General features: G+C 35.3%; 1 protein-coding gene across 1 annotated transcript in view; it reads left to right on the forward strand.

Moving 5' to 3' along the window:
* The window catches only part of AHCTF1 (AT-hook containing transcription factor 1), an 83,920-nt gene that overhangs the window by 45,335 nt on the left and 17,559 nt on the right, over positions 1-21,026 (forward strand). The window contains exons 18-30 of the mRNA XM_060128289.1: positions 907-1,030; positions 1,166-1,222; positions 2,042-2,188; positions 2,745-2,932; positions 11,164-11,308; positions 11,389-11,520; positions 12,210-12,360; positions 12,813-12,963; positions 13,294-13,401; positions 15,568-15,760; positions 17,353-17,556; positions 18,234-18,648; positions 20,256-20,379. Coding sequence (XP_059984272.1) covers positions 907-1,030; positions 1,166-1,222; positions 2,042-2,188; positions 2,745-2,932; positions 11,164-11,308; positions 11,389-11,520; positions 12,210-12,360; positions 12,813-12,963; positions 13,294-13,401; positions 15,568-15,760; positions 17,353-17,556; positions 18,234-18,648; positions 20,256-20,379 — 2,139 coding nt within the window. The remainder of the gene's footprint in view (positions 1-906; positions 1,031-1,165; positions 1,223-2,041; positions 2,189-2,744; positions 2,933-11,163; positions 11,309-11,388; positions 11,521-12,209; positions 12,361-12,812; positions 12,964-13,293; positions 13,402-15,567; positions 15,761-17,352; positions 17,557-18,233; positions 18,649-20,255; positions 20,380-21,026) is intronic.

Raw genomic sequence — 21,026 nt, forward strand, 5'->3', positions numbered from 1 at the left:
TTTAGAGCCTTGGCTCTACCTTGGGATTATAAATAGCCGCCTTCTACGGGTTGGAATGACAGAATTGTAGAGCAGCTTAGAACCTTTAGAGCAGTGATTCACAAACCTTGGTTCTGGGTTTGTTGTGTCAGACTCACTTGGAAATCCGTATAAGGCTGCGCATGGCAAGTTGGGAGGTCCAGTACTTTAGAGTAACTGATCTACGATAGTGAGCATTGGCTTGGGAGATTTATTAGGCATATTGAAAATTTCTAGATCTGTTATTTCCAAAGTGTATGTCCTTGAGCAGGTTGGCTAAGCTTTCTAATCGTATTTGTCACATAAATTATAAAGTTAATATAAAGATGAAATAAAATATTATATGCAAGGTACCTCTTACAGTGCCTTACTCCTAAGAAAATTTCATTCAATAATTAGTAACTGCTCCTGCTGTTATTAATCTTAGATGAGGAAACAGACAAGGTCCATATCTGCTTACCCCTTTGTAGGTGCTCAGTAATATATATTATCAGGGAATTAATGAGGTTAAAAGACTAGTCCAAGTGATGAAACTGAAAATATTGACATTGAACTACAGTATTATTTTCTTTATACTGAGCTGCCATGCTCTTTGGTAATCTCAAGATGGTAAAAAGTAAGCCTCAGGCATTTTGCTGGCTAGACCACATTCTTCCCTGGAATCTGACCTTCACTGACTGACTTGCTGATGACCAAACTTGAAGCTTCTTCAGGGTTTATCTGACTAACTTTCCTTGATGTCTGGATTTCTCATGATGGGATCCTGTCCTCGAATCTCTTCTGCCTTTGATAGTTGAGATCATTACTTTTAAGAGTTTGGTGCTTTTTGTTTTGATAATAATAATTTAACACTAATGCTAAATATCCTTAATGTTGTTCTTATTGCAGAGGGAAGTGGAACCCTGATTGCTTGATGATTGATGGAATGGTTTCTCAGTTAGGAGATCGAGTAGAGAAGTTGTGGAAACGGGATGAAGGAGGCACAGGAAAATATCCTCCTACTAGTCTACATGTAGGTTTGCAATAACATGATATCATTTTTTAGTCTCCAAAGTTGGGCGGGACTTTTCATACCTGGCACGGGCTTGGGAAAGCAAGGAGCATAGATGGACGAATATATACAATGCACTAAATTTTTTTTTAATAGGCATTACTTGACATATACCTACTAGACAACGTTACCGAAGCAAGCAAGCATTCTGTTGTATCCTTTAAAATTTTATCAAATAATTCATGTATTACCAAAATCATTCAGTGTCAGACTAGTGGGAACCTTATGCATCTCATCCAATCTCAATTTCACATTTGGATTTGTCTTAAAAGAAAGATTCTTAATCCAGGACCTGTTGGTTGGGTTCAGATGGTCTATGGTTAACCTTGAATCTATGCAAAATTTTGTTTTAAGTTTATTTTCCTAGGGATAGGGTTCATGGCTTTTATCAGACTCTCAAATGTGTCCAAGACACTCCCAAACAAAGTTAAGGACATCTGCTCTAAAACATTGCTAGCAAGTGGTCATTCTCTGAGGTTAATTCATGTGCTGAATATGAATGCATTATAAGTTAGCTTAAATTACTTAGGCATTGTGTTTGAGCCTTGTGGTCTCTTAAATAAGATTTTTGTACTAATGTCAGTTTCTTAGTCAAAATGTGTAGTTTTATTAATAATTTATAACATAAGTGATGTGTTTGCTTAAAGGCTGCCAGGTTTTGCTGGATAACTGGAATTTCGTGTATAGCTTTCTTAAATTTGCCAAGCTACTAACTTCATGAAGAAAGTATGCTTTAGATCATCTCCTTTGTGGTGGTACTTGCTATTGAGAATGAATGAAGTCGGTTGTGCGATTGGCTGTACCTGTGTTTAATAAAACTATACTTCTGTAGCTGGACATCCATAATGGCTTTCTGAACACCTAAAGAAGTGTCTTAAGCCTTTTTTCTGATATCTTCTGTTGCTACCTATTGCAAATATATATGTAGGAGTTTTTCTTTTTGTTTATTGTCCTTAATCCTCTTTTTTAAAGACTATTTATTTGCTACTTGATATTATGTATTCCTTTCCAAACAAAACGGATACTTCCATTGAATCATTTCCCACTGCCTTTGCCATTTCTTGGGGCCAGGTTAAACTTATTCAAGGGTTTTGGCTGATAGATCATAATGACTATGAGGTAAGTCTGTATTTCACTTATAATGTAAGCTTTTGTAAATTATTAGAATTTTAGAAAAAATACATAACTGGATTTAAATTTGATATTAAAGATATGACACCTACTTCCAGAGGTAATTTAAGGATTCAGTTTAATCAGTACCTTCACCAAGCACCATCTTAGGCAGTACAAAGATAAAATAGTTTAGAACCCCAGGTTCCTTACTGTCTAAGGAAGGAAGGAAACAAATAAATAATTACTAATAGTGCAAATATAGTGATTGATATGTTAGAGATATGGTTGGGTGTTGGGTGAACTAGAGAAGGCAGAATTTGGCACTGATGTATGAAACTGGTGATGGAAAGATTCTATATACTAGCTTAAAAAGGTCTCAAAAGTATGAGGCTTTTGATAAGGCTTTTATCTAAAATAAAATATCATAGATTAAAGTAGATATTTTCAGATATATTTAAATTGGTTTTATCTTGGTTTATGTAGGTTTAGTATGTTGCCTTTTTTTTTTTCTAAAAGCAAAGCATTATATTTGTATTTACCAATTTTTATGTCATTTTTGCAGAGTGGTTTGGATCTTCTGTTTCACCCAGCTACTGTAAAACCTGTGTCATGGCAACATTCAAAGATTATTGAAGCCTTCATGGGTCAGGGTGAGCACAGACAAGCCCTCAGATATATTCAAGCAATGAAGCCAACAGTGTCCAGTGGTAGTGATGTTATCCTTCACCTCACTGTTTTGCTCTTTAATAGGTAAGTACCTATTTTGAAAGTACAGTCAAACTCTTGTTCATGTGTTAATAAAGTGGAATTGATGAAATAGACAGTAGCAATGTATATTTTGATTTGGTTGCATTACACAGTATTCTTATGTTATTCATCTTTTCATCATTAAGAAAAATGTAAAGCACCTTTTATCTAAAATAAGATGAAGAAAAGAAGTGCCTTGAGTAAAAGGGGAAATCAAACTGAGGTTTAAAAATTGTATTTGTTTCTACCTGGCAATATTGACAGTCTCCTGCGTGGACAGTTGAAGTTTGATTATGCTGAAAAACAGCCAGAAATATGTTGAGTTGATAAATTATGCTCTTTGAGGGTATATTCCAGTGATGGTACTCTGATATTTTTGTTAGTCTTGGTTGCTTGGGTGTTGCAATTCTTTGATTTTTCTTGTTGCATTATAGCAATACACTGTTGCTATAATAATTATATTTGTCATGTATATAATAAATGACAAGTTAAATGGCATGATTGGAAAAATAGTAATCTGGTTTTGGGGTTTTCTTAATACCTAGTTAATTGGGAAACTCGTTTGGGGCTGAAATTTCTTAGATTGTAACTATTTTTTTCAACTTGTATTTTTTTTTTCAATCTTACTGGTTGGGTCATTTTTTATATTTTTAAAAATTGGTCACTTTACTCATCCCAAATTGTCATTTATGAACCATACAGCACTTCAGTGTCAGCACTCTTAAAGTTCTTTTCTTTGTTCTCTTTGGTTAAACAGGATGTATTTCTGAGGAGAGAGGGTTGAATCTTTCCGTTTCAGACAGATTTGCAGTTTAATAATAGACTCGTTAGACATATTGAAACTTACAGTGTCCTCAGAAGTAATGAACTAAGAAGTACTTGTTGAAATAATTTTGGTTAGCAAAAGTATTTGACTAAGCCGAATAAATTAAGAATGAATATAAGAACAAAAATTTAAAGAAGCTAAAGGAGATAAATGTTTAATAAATGGGTTAAGAGTTCTAGTACTTGGTAGGCAAGTAGCATGCACATTTTTTTCAGTTGCATGTAAGCTTCTCACTTTTAAGTGACTTTAAAGAGGTGGTACTTGCACACTAATGCTTTTACATCAGAAAAGCAGATGTTGGAACATTGAGGGAAAAAAACTTTGAAAGGTTGGTGGTTTTTCCTCTTTTTCATTCCGTTGTCCTTTGATTCATCCAGAGTATGTTTCTCTGTTTTGCTAGATTCTCATTTCCTCTCCCTTAGCCATAGCAAACATTATGTAATAATGTTTATAATAATACAAACTTTATATAGTGTAATTTCAAAACCTTATTTCTCAAGTACAATAAAGCCTCAGTTATCTAGTCCCCAGAACACTAGCATTATTAAGTGTCCTTTACAGTAAGTGCAGGAGTGAAAACAAAGGACCACTCAAAATGCCATTTGTGAGATAGCATGTTTTCAGATTCAGTAAATGTTTAAGATAATTACTGGTTCTATAACTGGAGAATGACTCGAATGTTAGAGAGGCAGAAGACAACTGTTAAGTAACAGTGGGGGTTTTTTTGGTTTGTTTTTGTTTTTAAGTTGAGGTATAGTTGACATACAATATTATATTAGTTTCAAGTGTACAACATAATGGTTTGAATTTGTATATATTATAAAATGATCACCACAATAGGTCTAGTTAATATCTGTCACCATACATAGTTATAGAATTTTTTTTCTTGTGATGAGAACTTTAAAGATTTACTTTTAAATATGCAATACAGTATTATTTACCGTGACTTATTTATTTTATAACTGGAAGTTTGTACCTTTTGACACTTCATCCATTTCACCCACTCCCCACCCCCCTCCTCTGGTAACCACAAATCTGATCTCTTTTTTCATGAGTTTTTGATAGATTCCACATTGAAGTGAGGTTATACGGTATTTGTCTTTCTCTGTCTGACTTAGCATAATACCCTCAAGATCCATCTGTGTTGTCCAAATGGCAAGATTTCATCCTTTTTTGTTGTTTTTATTGAAAGTAAGAAAACAATGTAGGAAGAGGCTGCTTTAGTTTTTGAACTGATACTTGTGCAGAAAGGCAGCCATGTTTCATTGCTCAGGAGGTCATGCAGCTACATACATATTCTGCCCTCCACTTTTATTAGAAAGAAGTAAATGACAAGAAAACAAGCTGATTTTTAGGGACTTAATTCAAGAAAGCAAAGTTCTGAGGTATGTCCCATGTTTAGCACATAATCACCTAATTTCCCCAAATGCCTACATCTCTAGTCCAACAGAATGATTAACCACAGTGTGCTTGAAACATGGAAAAAATCTAAGCTTGGGAAGTTTGAACTAAAAGTAAGTCAGGCTACACAGCGGTCTTGCTAACATCCATATGCCATTATTGCATAGCAATAGTTAAAATAGCTGAAAAAATTTTGATACTTCAACTATCAGAATACTAACCCTCTCCCCAAACTCACCACATGCTAGATAAGTGAGGTGTTGTTTGGTTTTCCAGCTATTGTTTGAATTTATATTAATGATGATATTATTTATTAATCTATATCTTTAAAAAAATAACAATACTGTAATAGCTGCTGATGGTAGCAAAGATGTTAAGAGCACAATCTTTGGACGCAAATAGATCTGAATTTATACCTGAATTCTGCTACATTCTAAAATATGATCAAAAGCAGTTAAATTATCCTTTCCGAGCCCAGGTTTCCTCATGGGTTAATAATGACCAGCTTGCAACATTTCGAGGGTTAAATTTTGCAAGCACTATTATAGTTGCAGGTAGTAAGTCATTAGTAAATGGTGGTAGATTGAATTTCTTTAAAGTTAACCGTCACTGCCATCATTTATTTAACTTTCCAGCCTGACTTCTGACTCTAGCCTCTACCACTTCTTTTTTTTTTTTTTTTTTTGCGGTACGCGGGCCTCTCACTGTTGTTGCCTCTCCCGTTGCGGAGCACAGGCTCTGGATGCGCAGGCTCAGCGGCCATGGCCCACGGGCCCAGCCGCTCCGCAGCACATAGGATCCTCCCAGACCGGGGCACGAACCCGCGTCCCCTGCATCGGCAGGTGGACTGTCAACCGCTGCGCCACCAGGGAAACCCTACCACTTCTTTATTAAGATCAACTTTCTTTAAAACCATTATGATGGTAGCTTTCCAGTTGTATGAGCTTTATTTATAGACATACCATCACAATTATGGCTTGGCAAATAGGTTTACCTGCAAAGTAATCATGATGCACAGTACACGATAGCCTCAAAGTAACAGCTTTAGATTTTCAGCTGTTAACACTGAGTATTCAGTCTTAGTAACATAAAAGTACAATAGAGCTGGAAAACCTTTTTGTATAGGCGCAATCATTGTCTTTATTCTTTTCTTCCCACTTCCTGTGGGTTTTATTCTGCTGTGCTTTTTTTTTTAATTTTTTTAAAATTTATTTTTATTTTTGGCTGTGTTGGGTCTTTGTCGCTGCGTACGAGCTTTTCTCTAGTTCCAGCGAGCGAGGGCTACTCTTCGTTGCGGTGCACGGGCTTCTCATTGTGGTGGCTTCTCTTGTTATGGAGCATGGGCTCTAGGAGTGTAGGCTTCAGTAGTTGTGGCTCACAGGCTCTAGAGCACAGGCTCAGTAGTTGTGGCGCACGGGCTTAGTTGCTCCGCGGCATGTGGGATCTTCCTGGACCAGGGCTCGAACCCGTGTCCCCCGCATTGGCAGGCGGATTCCTAACCACTGCACCACCAGGGAAGTGCTTTTTTTTTTTTTTTTTGTGGTACACGGGCCTCTCACTGTTGTAGCCTCTCCCGTTGTGGAGCACAGGCTCCGGACACGCAGGCTCAGCGGCCATGGCTCACGGGCCCAGCCGCTCCATGGCACGTGGGATCTTTCCGGACTGGGGCACGAACCTGTGTCCCCTGCATTGGCAGGCGGACTCCCAACCACTGTGCCAACAGGGAAGCCCAGGGAAGTGCTTTTTAACTCAAGTTGTGCTTTTTAACTCAAGTTGGATGATTTTTCATTCTCAACCCTTTATCTTTACTAATATAAAAACATAAATCTGAATGTTCTGTCTATTGCTGTGGCATCATCCCACAATTTTAATTATCTTTCTGTTCTAAGTATTTTTAAATTTTCATTATGATTTTTTTCTCTTCCTATCAGGTATTTAGAAGTTTCACTTTACAAATGTGGGTTTAAAAATTATCTTGTTCTTTTCTATCTTAATTGCATCGTGACTACATAATGTGATCAATGTGGTACCCATCCTCTAAAATTTATTAAGACTTGTATTCACAAGTAGTCAATGTGTTGCTCATTTATTAGGTGAGATGTCAAGTGTATTTGTCTGTCTAAAAGATCAAGTTTGTTCATTGTGTGGTTTTAATCCTTGTATGTCCTTAATGATGTGTGTGTGTGTGTGTGTGTGTGTGTGTGTGTGTGTGTGTGTGTGGTCTGCTTAATTATTAAGAAAGGTTTGCGGGAGTTCCCTGATGGTTCACTGGTTAAGACTCTGCACTTCCACTTCAGCGGGGCGTGGGTTTGATCCCTGGTTGGGGAACTAAGATCCTGCACGCCGTGCGATGCAGCGATGGATAGATAGATAGATAGATAGCAAGTTGCCTACTCTAATGAAGGATGTGTTCATTCCTCATAATACTGCTAACTTTTTGTATTTCGAATATTAGATACATAAGAGGTTTTTTAAACGACTTTAACCTTTTATTATTATAGAGTAACCCTCATCATGAGTAATTGTTAATGTAGCTATACCAATATTCTGTTATTTATGATATATCTTTTCCAAATATTTTAACTTTTACACTAATCACTGGAAACCAGTAGTTGCTTGTTTACCTCTCTGGAATTTGTTTTTTCATTGTGATCTCCATGACGCGTTTCAAAAGATTGTTTATATTCAATCTAGCATTTTTGGAGCTTGTCACAGGAGTGTTTTTCAGGCTCTCTTCTTTCAGGCTCTCTTCTTGCTGTATCGCCAAGAACCCCCATACATTTCTTATTGAAATAACTTTTACTATCAACATGCTAGTTTAGCCTTTCATCAGTTGAAGTGATTTTCTTACTGCTTTTCCTGGCATCATGCCTTTCTGCCATAGGAAGCAGGAGAGAGCGGGAATTTGAAACTTAACTTATTTTAAAATTTATGCACTTGTTGGCCCAAAATGGAGCATCAGTTTCTTGTAGTTGGAGGTAACTGTGTCTTCTCCTGCTAGGGGAGAAACTGGGAAAAAACATTATCATTTGTCTTTTGCTTTCAGGTATGCTCACTGTTACTAGATTAATATTTGATAAGTCATAAATAAATTAATCTTACTCCTACTAGTATGTCTGCTCAACTGGGGGTAGATATCATACTTTAAAGTGGAAAACTTAAAATATATATCCATGAGCTGGGGGAAGAGGGGCAAGAATATGGCTCTTTCTGTTTTTGAATAGTAAGATAAATACATGCTTCTTTCTAAAGGTACAAAAGGATACACAGTGAATTCCCAGCCTCCTAAGCTTCCTCCCACTACCCAAACAATGTTAATTTCTAGTGTATCCTTCCTAAACCGTTTTGGACCTACTAAGCAAATGTGTATATATGTCATTTTCACCCCCTCTCCCTTTTTAAAAAAATACAAACAGCATACTGTACATCATTCTGCAATATACTTTTAAAGCTAGTTTGGAATTCATTTTATAATAGTGCATAAAGAGTGGATGTACCAGTATTTTTTTAACTGGCTTCCCTTAGTGAACATTTAGGTGGTTTAACTGTTTTACTGTTTTAAACACTGCTGTGTGTGAGTAACCACCCATTTTACACAAGTGCAAATTTATTTTGTAAGGTAAAATCCTGGAAGTGGAATTACTGGGTAAAAGGATATTTGCAACTGTAATTTTGATAATGGCATGTTGCCTTCCATGAATGTCATGCCAGTTTAACCCCCCTAATAATAATTAATCATATTAATATTACCATTGTCACCTGTCAGTTTTATCCATCTGGTAGGTGAAAATGGTAATATTAATATGATCTCACTATAATAATTGAACGCATCTTTTCATAAAGAGCTATTTTATGAAGTCAGAATGACCAGTACTTTTATGACTTTTGTGTCTTTTCCACTTCAATATTATTATTTAATCCTCTCACTGCTTCTATTACCATTCTATGTTTTTTGTTTTATCATTTAAATTTTTGATACATCTGAAATTTATTTTGGTGTAAGCATTTTGTAAGAAGATTCCAGAATACACAAAAAGTAGAATAGTGCAATGACTATTCCATACACCCATCCTAAATCGAATTCAACAGATACCAAGATTTTATTATACCCACTTCATCTATTTCTTTATATTAAAATTAATGGTGAGGTGTTCATTCATCCTCATTAGCTATTTTTCTTTCTACAAAAATGGTGTGCTCATTTTAACATTCCCAGATTTTTGATTTAGGAAAAAAATTAGTCCTCTTAGATACTCAGGTTATAACAACTACACTGTCATGCCTGTCCTGGTAGAAGAAGAAGTGGAAGGCAATTTCAGATGCAGATTTTTAGGGAATACACCACAAATGTTTTACTTATTTGGGTCGTTAGTTTTATAAGTTCTGTGGAATACGTTAAAATATTCTAATCCCCAAACAATAAAGTTAACAGGGCCCTGAACTGCCAGCAGTGGGATTTGCTTCCCCAGGAAACTTTGTGTCTAGTGGGAGTCTGGGACAGTGCTGCCAAAATTTCCTCAGATGCATTTTCATTATGAATACTAATTGCTGTAACTTTGTTCACACATTCTGTGTTTCTTACGAGGGTCAGTTATTTATTTATAAGTCCTTCTTTCAGTTTTTGTTTTTATTTCAATAAAAACTATAGCTAAAGCTTTTTAATTAAGATGCCTATTAAAATCAAAATTATTCACTTAAAATTAGGAATGATTTTTTTTTAGAAAATTATTCCTATCTGCTTGCCATTTTTTATTCTACCCCCACTTCTGACTTGACAGTTATCAGCCCTTCCAAAAATTCTACCTGTCAGATTAATCATTGTTAATCTTAGTGTATATTTTTCAAGACATTTTGTTATCTAAATAAATAGATAAACATTTATAGGCTTTGTTTATTGATTAATTTTTAGAAATTATAGTTATTCATGCTGGTTTTTTGTTTGTTTGTTTTTTGCGGTACGCGGGCCTCTCACTGTAGCAGCCTCTCCCGTTGCGGAGCACAGGCTCCAGATGTGCAGGCTCAGCGGCCATGGCTCACGGGCCCAGCTGCTCCGCGGCATGTGGGATCTTCCCGGACCGGGGCACAAACCCGTGTCCCCTGCATCGGCAGGCGGACTCTCAACCACTGCACCACCAGCGAAGCCCATTCATGCTGTTTTAAGCTTATTTCTACTTAACAATATATCATGAGAAACACTGCTTCATTTAACACTTTATTGCCCACAGAAGGATGTTTCAGCAGCCCCACATGTTATCTAAAACTGTCTAATTTGACCCAAGTTCTCCAGTCAGATCTTGCTGTAGATCAGCCAAAATCGTCTGTTACCAAGCTAAGTCCTTTATTTTCCCATCAATACAATATGCTGTTTCTGTCTGTAGGTCTTTGCTCATTTTCTTTTCCACTCTTCTCATGCTGAGTGTCACTTCCTTAAGAACCTCGCTTTAATCTTTCAGTACTGTGCAGACCACATTAGTTTTTTGTCTTCTTGAACTCTTGGGTACAGACGGTCCCTGACTTAAAATGGTTTGACTTGCAATTTTTCAACTTTAAAATGGTGCAAAGCAATATGCTTGTATGAAGTAGAAACCATACTTCAAATTTTGAATTTTGATCTTTTCCTGAGCTAATGATATACGGTGTGATTCTCTCTAATGATGCTGAGCAGTGACAGCAAGCTGCAGCTCCCAGTCAGCCACGTGATCACGAGGGTAAATAATTCATATGCTTAAAACCATTCTCTACCCATAGAACAATTCTGTTTTTTACTTTCAGTGCAGTATTCAATAAATTACATGAAATATTCAACATTTTATTATAATATAGTCTTTAGAGATGCCTTATCTTCTGGTTGACAACTTCATTATGCAGTGATTAGTATTCTATAAAATTTTAAAGTACTTTTAAATTACATGTACAAAGTATCTTTGGGATTCTTCAGGTGGATTACTTGTTTTGAAGATTTTAAATAGCTTTTCTAAAACTAAACTTTGATAAATATTGATTTCAGGTGCATGGTTGAAGCCTGGAGTTTACTGCGACAGCATTCTAATAGGTTGGATATAGAGGAGTTGCTCAAGCACACATATGAAGTCTGTCAGGAAATGGGCTTAATGGAGGATTTACTGAAGCTGCCATTCACAGACACTGAACAGGTAATGACTTATCAGTATAAACTTATATCCAGAAACTCAGGATAAGTTAGTGGCTTACAAATCTATTTTGTTCTTTCTAGGAGTGTTTGGTGAGATTTTTACAGTCCAGTGCCAGTGTTCAGAATCATGAATTCCTTTTAGTTCACCATTTGCAGCGTGCCAATTATATTCCTGCCTTGAAGCTGAACCAAACTCTGAAGATAAAGCTTATGGTACAGTTAAACTTGTTTTATTATGGGGGACAAGAGAATAGGGAAAACAGGTGACTTTATTATATGAGAGCTTGTAGTTCGGTAGCTGCTGAGCATTGTATAATCTTGAGTTTAGGAAATCCTCTTCTTGGCTTCTGTAGCAGAATTGAGAAACAGGGTATTGTTACTTATCTAATTCTTTCATATATGCAATTTCTGTTTAGATATCTGCCCACAGTCTTGCCAGACTTACTGCTTCACTCGGAAAACAAGAGGAATTGGTAGAGGATAGTAGTAGGAAATAAATAGTGCAACAAGTATGGACTGTAGGGGTTGGGCTAATTGTTCATTTGCTCTGTGTGAACAAATGAGCACACTCTCTGAACCTTGGTTTCCTCAATTGCAAAATGACAGTATCTCTGTGTGAGGATGCACAGAGGTGTGTGTGAACATGTTGCTTAGTAAATGATAACGATTGCTTTTATTGTGAATAATCAAGGCTGGGAAGGAGAGGCTTGGAATTTAGTGACGGGTAAGGACTGATGAAGCAATTAGGTGTGTGTATGAGGTCCTTGGTTTGGAAGAATGGATATGTAGGAAGGAGGAAGATATTCTTGCGTATTCATAATTAACGTTAAATGGTAGATATATAAACATAGCACTAACATTTTTGAAGATTAAATTTTTACCAGTTATGATATGTTCAACAGAATGATCGTGATCCTCGTTTGCGAGAGAGATCAGTGGCTCGAAATTCTATATTAGACCAATATGGGAAAATTCTTCCTAGAGTCCAGCGAAAATTAGCCACTGAGCGAGCTAAGCCTTACCATCTGTCAGCATCATCAGTTCTTCGAGAAGGTAGGATATCATTGAAAAATGTCATAAAGTATTGGGCTAGAAAAGATATTGAATGATTGATTATCTTCTGAAACCATCGTTATCTTCTGTTTAGCTCAATGTTGCTTTGATTCCTCACAGTGGTACTTTTTTTTTTTTTTTTACTGGCTACTCTACCCCAAGAACTCAAAAGCTTTCTTGGAACTTTTTACAGTTTATTTAATACAAAATGACAGAACTCTTTTTATTTCATTTGAAGACTCCTGTCTAACTTCTAGAAAACATGTAGAATAATTATTTTACCATCTCCTAAAAGCCCAAATTGTTAAATTTCTGCATAGATGTTGCTAAACCAAATATAACTTTAACTGCCCTTATGTTGTGTTTCGTTTTCTCCAATCACTCTTTCATATTAATCTATTAAAATTCCGGTGTTAGAGATGAAATTAAATCCTACCTTTTTCATTTTACAGTTTCTAGGCCAAGACCATTATCAGCAGTTCCAAAGCAAGCTGTAACAGGAACTGTGTTAACAAGATCTACTTTCATCAGTAATGTGTTATCTAAAATTGGAGAGGTCTGGGCAAGTAATGAACCTAAAAATAGCATCTCTGTCTACAATAGGTATGTTTTTCTTACACCTTTTATAGTCATGCTACTTGTTAATCTTTCCTGGGTATCAGCTGCATTCATAAACAATCCAGCCTTAGAGCTTATTAATATATATAAAAAGGAAAACTCTTTTTTATGTTGTCTACTTTTCTTGCAAGAAGAATGTTCTTTGTCTTGAAATTTAAAACCAAATTATGTTCGTTATTTGTAAATAGGCAGAAATGCACTAAGGAAAAAAATGAAAGCCCCCTTCTCCCATCTGATCTCACCTTCTTATAGCATTTGTAATTTAATCCTCCTCATGATACATAATCAAAAGTTAAATTTTTATTTTCTTCGTAGTCCTAAAATAGAGGAACCATCTCCTATAGTATATTCCCTCCCAGATCCAGAGCTGCCTGAGGCATTTGTTGGAACACCAATTTCAAAAGCATCACAAAAAATTTCTAGGTAAGAATTTATTAAATCACTTTTAAAAGACAAGGTTAGATAAGAATTACACTGTGATATAAAATTTGTCTTTCTCTATCTGACTTTACTTAGTATGGTATTCTCTAAGTCCATTCATGTTGCTGCAAATGACAACATTTCATTCTTTTTTTATGACTAATTCCATTATATATATATACCACATTTTCTTAAACCAGTTGTCTGTTGATTGGCACTTGGGTTGTTTCCATGTCTTGGCTATTGTAAATAGTCCTGCTATGAACATTGGGGCGCATGTACCTTTTCGAATTAGAATTTTCTTCATTTCTGGATATATGCCTAGGAATGGGCTTGCTGGGTCATATGGTAACTCTATTTTTAGTTTTTTAAGGAACCTCCATACTGTTCTCCATAGTGACTGCACCAATTTACATTCCCAGCAACAGTGTAGGAGGGTTCGTATTTCTCCACACCCTCTCCAGCATTTATTATTTGTAGACTTTTTGATGATAGCCGTTCTGACCAGTGTGAGGTGATACAGTTAATAATTACACTGTAATTTTTAAATTGTCTTTTAAATTTTTATAAATACTGTTTTAAATTCTTGAATGAGTTTTTAATGCTTGCTGTAAATGAATAATTTGGGCAGTATTATAGTAATTTTAAGAAATTCTGCATCAGTTGATTGCCTGCTTAGAATTTTTGCTTAATGATTTCAGACTGCCTAGAGAAAAGAGGCAAACTTTGTTTTATTAAAATCATGAGCAAAATAAACTATTAACTTGCTTTCTTTAATCTCATTGTTGATTGACCCATGAATAAAGCTTATTTTTATAAATCCCAACTAATCTTGGTTGGCTTCTTAAAGCTTGTTCCTGTGTAACAGAGCCTACTAAAATGTCTTAAGTGGCTTCAGATGCAATAATATTTTATTTCTTAACCTGTGGTATTAGAAAAGTAAATAGTTAAATTGAAATTTTGCATCCAACATGAAATTGTGATTGTGTTTATTTTATTTAAGAACATTGAAGAGTTGAGAAGTGTTCATAATCATCAATAGCAGAGAACAAACAAGTGTCTCAATGTAATGATTCTTTAATAATATGACCATAATTGTTGGAAATTTTTGATTGTTTACATTTTAATCAATGGCAGAATGACATAATTTTATGGGAATAAAGTTATCTGAACCTATGATACTAAGAATAAAGTACTCAGAATAAGTTAATAACTTAAAAGCAATTGGGGCCAAAGCTGTTTGTAGTGTGCATAATGGATATATTTTCAAATCGTGAAAGGATTTTCCCTTTCTTGGATTTTATTAGATTGAGGTTCTTTTCCTTTAATTACCCTCAGGAGATGGTAAGAAGATTGCTTCAAATGGATGTCATTATCACTGGCATTCTGTTTTCCTACCAGTAGTTTTGATATTTTTCCCACAAGTCACTTTTTCTCAGTTCCTTTGTATTTTAATAGATCTGAGGTTCAAGAAAGGAACGATAATAAAAGTGTTAAGGCTCTCTCTCCTATCATTTGATATGATAAAAATGTCCAGGACACTATAGAAAGCCATTTAGTAGAATCCTGGGATTATCTTTTGCCACTAACCTCATTAATTTGAGAAAATTAACTTTTTTTTTTGGTTGGTAAGTCTAGTCTTTATTGTGATCAGAACCATAAAGGTAAATAAACCAGTATTCATTAGGTACCTCACATGTGGGTGAAAGGAATTTTTATGTTGTGAAAGTGAATTGTAGCAAATGGATTGCTAGGGAAACGAAGCAAATGGATTGCTAGGGAAACATTGCCTTGTTTTCTTGAGTATTTAAATCATTAACAGTTCATCTTCATTTGAAAATAATGCCTGGCACATAGTAGGGGCTCAGTAAATATTGGTAAAAGGGAGGGAGGAGGGCTAGAACTCCTTTTCAGGGTTGCAGGGGGATGACCAAATTGTTATCTAGAATTCATAATTCTCTTTTTTGCTACTGAATTAATTTTGATTTCTGGAACTAAGGGTGGCATTACAGTAATATACTTGTCTGAATTTATATTTTCATATGGTTATATTTACTAGTGAATATAGAAGTCTGCATAATTAAATGGGGTACTAATTCTTCTGTTCCTTCAGTATAACTCAAGTATGTTACCAGGATTTTTCTATTTATATGTATGCTGTGATTACAGACTGCTGGATTTGGTTGTTCATCCTGTCCCCCAGCCTTCTCAGTGTTTGGGATTTATTCAGCAAAGCCCCACAAGATCTCCTTTGTCCCTGGCGTCCACCTCATTGCCAGTAAATTCACAATCAAAAGGATCACGTCACAATTCTTCCAGGGCTTCAGAATTACATTTACTTGAAACTCCTCTTATAGTTAAGGTAAGTATTAACATGTCTAGCATTCCTAGTGAAGCTAGGAAGTTCTTACTTTTCAAGTAGCAGAGAGAAATAAGCTGTTTATAATTGATATCTTTGGGTAATAAGGGGCTTTAAGCCTTTATTTTCCTTTTTTCTTTTCTGTGGATATGTTTCCACAATGCTTACTGTATTTTTATATTTTCAGAAACAGACTTTATTAAATTTACCCTTTGTGGTTAACGGGCACTATGCTCAAGGTTAACAGTTATATTGCTCTGAAAGTAATGCAAGCCTCTGTGGTTATTATAAATAGGCCTTTTTCCTTTGAAAAATGCTTTCATATTCTTGGATTTGCTTTTTTTTTTAATTCAGTTTCTGATAGCATTTTGCCATTATTTCTTTCCTTTATCAAATGCTTTTTAGTTCTTAATATTTTTAGAAAAATTTATTTTAAAATTCTGGCTTCTTCAATAAAATTATAAACTGTTACTCTTTCCTACTATCAGTAGGGAATTGCTTTTTCCTTCACCCTCTCTGATAAATTATTAGCTGAGAAACCACAAAACTAAACTTGAGATGACTGGTAGCAGTGGACTTTTACCCTCCCGTTGTCAAAATGTTTTCACATATGTTATCCACAAGCTCGTTGTCCAGTGCTCTGGATTCAGTCCCAGAAGCTTTCTTTTTTTGTTGTTGTTTTTTCTTAATTGTTTCTGGATATCCAGCATTTAAAGTGAAGCCAGGGAATTCTTATTTTTCAGGTTGGATAAAAGATACTGTAATAAATGCTAGACCTAAAATAGTTATTAAAAGAAGTTGAAAAGAAGCTTGCTAAGATTATTAAGTTCCTGACATTTAATATCCAGTATAGTATTACTTTTTTTCTTCTATAGAAAAACATTCACATTTTATTCTCTAGGGCTAAGTTCAAATGAAATTAAATGAGGGAATAATTTTGTACTTGCTACCAAAATGAATCTAGGAAAAAAATCAGTATAATCTTGTAACAGATCTAATGGAATTTAATAATGTAACAGGATCCAATAATCTGTTTACTAGTCCTTTAAAGGAGAGGTTAAGTGAAGGAATTATCAATATTTCTGCTAACTAGTTCCTATGCTAATTATTTGTATTCATTATAGTAAACCAGTCAGAATTCTTATAAGTAATTCAGTTACTATTGGAGTCGTGATGGAATTATATTTTTTCAAAAACATTCTTAAAGTTAGTCTAATTTAGATTAGCTTGCTATAATTAAACTAGGTTCTGTTCATCACGCACTATCATCTCTTTCACCTAACTAAAGTTTTCTAAGCAATAGTTAAATAATTTATCTTATCTCAGCACTTTATTAAGTTGAACTTAAACCTGGGAATAACCAAGGTCTTTAGAATGATTATGGATGCAGCTTTATGGTTTATTTTTATAGCCTTATATATAGAAAGCCCTGAGTAGAATTTTGTATTTCCAGTAATGTGTAATACAACTTTTTATTGATATTTTTATTGGAGATGAGAATATAGCCACCATTGTGACTCGCTTGGCCCTGTCTGTCCTTGTGTAGGTGCCTTTTACAAACACTAATAGTGAATTCCATTTGCTCTTTGTCATAGAAAGCTAAGACTTTGGCTATGTCAGTTACTTCCCCTGGATTTGCCGAGTTCACTCCTCAATCCATCCTAAGGTCTGGTCTTCGAACAACACCTTTAGCGTCTCCCTCTTTGTCACCTGGAAGGTCTCTTACTCCTCCTTTACGACTTAAAGAAACTAGAATTTCATTCATGGAAGAAGGCATAACCATAAAATGGACTGCTGGAGTAAGTTTGATAATAGTTGGAACAAAAGGATTTAATAAGAATATATTAGCTCTTATAAGTAAAAAGTTAGATAAATTGATTTATATAATATCACTATAGATTTTTATGTACAGTCTTGCAGGTAGTCATAAAATCAGAAGACATTAGTTCAGAAGGCAACTTTAGGGCCTTGGCCAAGCCAAACCCATCACTTACAGGTGAAGAAAATAGGACTAGAAGCGCCAAGCCAAATTATCTATAACCAAATAGCTTTTTGGTGGTAGAAATGGGACTAGAATTGTTTTGTTTTGTTTTTTTAAATTTCTTTGTTTTTTTAACCCGTATTGTACTGCTTCTCTTACTAAGTTCCTAGTTCGTTGTCTATTTAGGGAGGGTATGTCTTCAGAGCTCCACTGTAGGTTAATAGGAACTCATTGGTGCTTATTGGGCATCTTGCCTATTCTGTGTTTTAGTCTTTTGGGATTAGTGGTCTATTACCAATTAGAGAACCATTAACAATCATTAACTTTTAATCAGCAATCTGAAGAGAATGGGTTTAGAATAAGTGAATTTTGATGGAGAAAAGAATTTGGAGAAAAACGGAACGTGGAAAGGGTGGGTATAATTGGGATGGATAGCTTAGATGTGACTGATTTTTACTAGTAAAATTATTTTTCTCCAAACCTTTTACTTAACAGGCTGCAGATGACAGCAAAACAAAAGCATTAATTACTGCACCTTTCCATAAATGTGCAGTTCCAGCAGAAGCTGAATGGCTGAAGAATAAAGATAAGGCAACATCTTTTCCCCTGAATAGCCCTGAAAAGGACCATCAAGAAATTAATGTGAGGTCACAGGATACAACTTCACAAAGTTTGGAGAAACTGGATGTGAACATAGAAAATAGCAATACTTCAACCAGATCAGACCAGACTACCTTGGAGTATCAGGATGCTCCATCACCAGAAGACTTTGAAGGTATTTTCATGGCCTCTAAGCCAGTGACACGCTCTTCCACTGAACAAATTACTAATTTAACTGAACAGACTGAGAACAGTGATAAAGATACATTTGAATTGGAAGTAACTCCTCCAGACCTGGAGAAACAAATGGGTAAGAACTCATCCCAAATATTCAAAATGGCCATTGATACTCTTCAGTAAAATTTGTAATAGAGGTTTGTCTGCTTTTTCAGAAAAGCATCGGGGTTAAATAATTGTATGGTCACAGCACAGTAGGTTCTAGACATAATACACATATCTTAATTCTTTCCACTTACAAATATGGCTTACTTATATTGTTACATTCATTATAAGTAGGTATGAGATTTGAGGAGAGCGGAACTTAATGTGTGTTCTGTTTTTATTTGGAAATGAAATTTGGAAAAGAACAGTAATGGTTAAGGAAGAAATGTCAGGTATCAGTGTGACTTAAGGTCTTCCTATAGCTATGAGAAATAATAATACTACCTTTACAGACTAGATTAACTTATCCATACAGCAGCCTCAACTTTCTAGAAGGCTGCTCAGAAAACAGGAAGTTCATTCTACTCTCCATCCCTACCTCCAAAATAATCACTGGAACTGAAAAGTAATGTCCAAAGACCCATGAATTTATTGTCTTTATATTCATTTGTCAAAAAAATTTTGAGCCCCTAATTTATGTGCAACAGGTGGGCTCCGGCTTTGTGTGTGCTAAGTGATAAAGTAATAAGTAGACATAGCACCTGCCCACATGTAATTTTGAACCTAGTGGATTATATCAAACAAGCACGTACAATGCAGTTTGATAAATGCTACACTGGGGAACATAGAAGGGACCAGTAGATAGTACACCAGGGAGGGGAGAGATTTGGCTTAGAATTGGTGGATCAGAAAAGTTATTCTATTTTTATGTTTTCTTACCCCTGCATAGATTTAAAGGTAATTCTTAACTTTAAATATGTAAAACCCAATACTTATATAAAAATCTGTGTCATAGTGGTTTCTTTGGGGAAATACGTTCTGCCTAAGCTGAACTAAGGTTTCTTAAAATGTGAATGCAGTGAAGTTTGGGCTATGATGTCTTTATTTAATAAATATACACATTATTAATTGCTCTAAGAATTTAGGACTCTCTTTATAAATAGCATATGTTTAGAAGTTTACATTACTCTTTTGATGTGCTGTGTTCCACTGAAATATTTGAATGGTGAAAGTTGGACAAGGATGTTCATGGCAGTATCTTCATTGATTAGTCCTAAAATGATTAGACAGTCTCAAATAGAAATTTTTATTGTTTTTGTGGGGGATTATATAGCACAAACTTTAGAGTGAAATAGCTAGATTTGAATCTTACTAGCTCAGCTAGTTACTAGGTTTGTGATCTGGGATAAGCAGTGTAACCATATGCTTCTGTTTTCTCATCTGTAAAATGGGAGTAATAGTACTACCTCTTTGGATGTTGAGGATTAAGAGAGTTGTTAAATGTAAAACACTTGCAACAGTGCCTGTTAAGCCAAAAGTGTGAGTGGTAGATGAAAGAGAGGGGGTTGGGAGGGGGGCTCTTGACCTAGGCTCAGAGAATTAGAAGGAACTTGCAGTCTGATGCCAATGGAGTAAATCTAAAAGTACAAAAAGCAGACCCAACAACTTATTAAAAAGGAATAGGCCAAGACCGTGAGTAATCGCTAAACATTTAGCCTAAATAATTATGAATGTTCTTAACTGTGTGATTTATAGGCACTTTAGAAGATGCAGAAACAAAGGATCTCTTAGTTGCAGAGGGGGCACTTTCAGAATTAAATACCTTAAGCCCCATTCAAGGAGTTGAAGCTTCTCTTTGTGTACCATCAGTCTGTGAAGGGTAAGTTTATAGAGAAAATTTCAAATATTAATAAAGTTTAATGCAACTGTGAAGCAGTAGTAAATATTGATATTTGTTCTATGCATAGATGAGCTCTTATTTTGATCTTTGGCATTTCCATTTTGGTAAAGTTTTCTGTTATGAAAGAAGTTAATTTGTACAGCTGTGTTATTTCGTAGTTATTATGAAATCTCAGAATGATACCAGATGTTTCCTAAATATATAGAGACATGATAAGTTGAGGCAGAACTCTTTAATATTCTTTGGTGATTCTATTTTTGTTGAATACCAAAAGTGTCACTCACAGCCACGCATCCCTCCATGCTGTCCCATTTTCAGTGGTTTCAGGATGATCAGGTATGTATCCTATAGCACCAAGGCAGAGCATAAGGGAGATGGTTCAGAGGCAGTAGTGTTCCCTGCCATTTGATTGATACAAGACTCTAGCAGTTTTTGTTTTTCAGTGACTGCTGGAACTGTTATGCTCCCAATTATTCCGTTTCATTTAGCACTAGATGATGTATGGCAGTGCTACTTAAAGTGCGGTCTAGTAAGATTGATGCCAGTTCCCAGTTTATGGTCTACAACAAGATAGCAGCTTCTGTTAGAATATATATCAGTAGCCTTTTTTGAAAGTCAGCTGAGCT

The sequence above is a fragment of the Lagenorhynchus albirostris genome, chromosome 2 (assembly GCF_949774975.1).
Source record: "Lagenorhynchus albirostris chromosome 2, mLagAlb1.1, whole genome shotgun sequence".
Lineage (NCBI taxonomy): Eukaryota > Metazoa > Chordata > Mammalia > Artiodactyla > Delphinidae > Lagenorhynchus > Lagenorhynchus albirostris.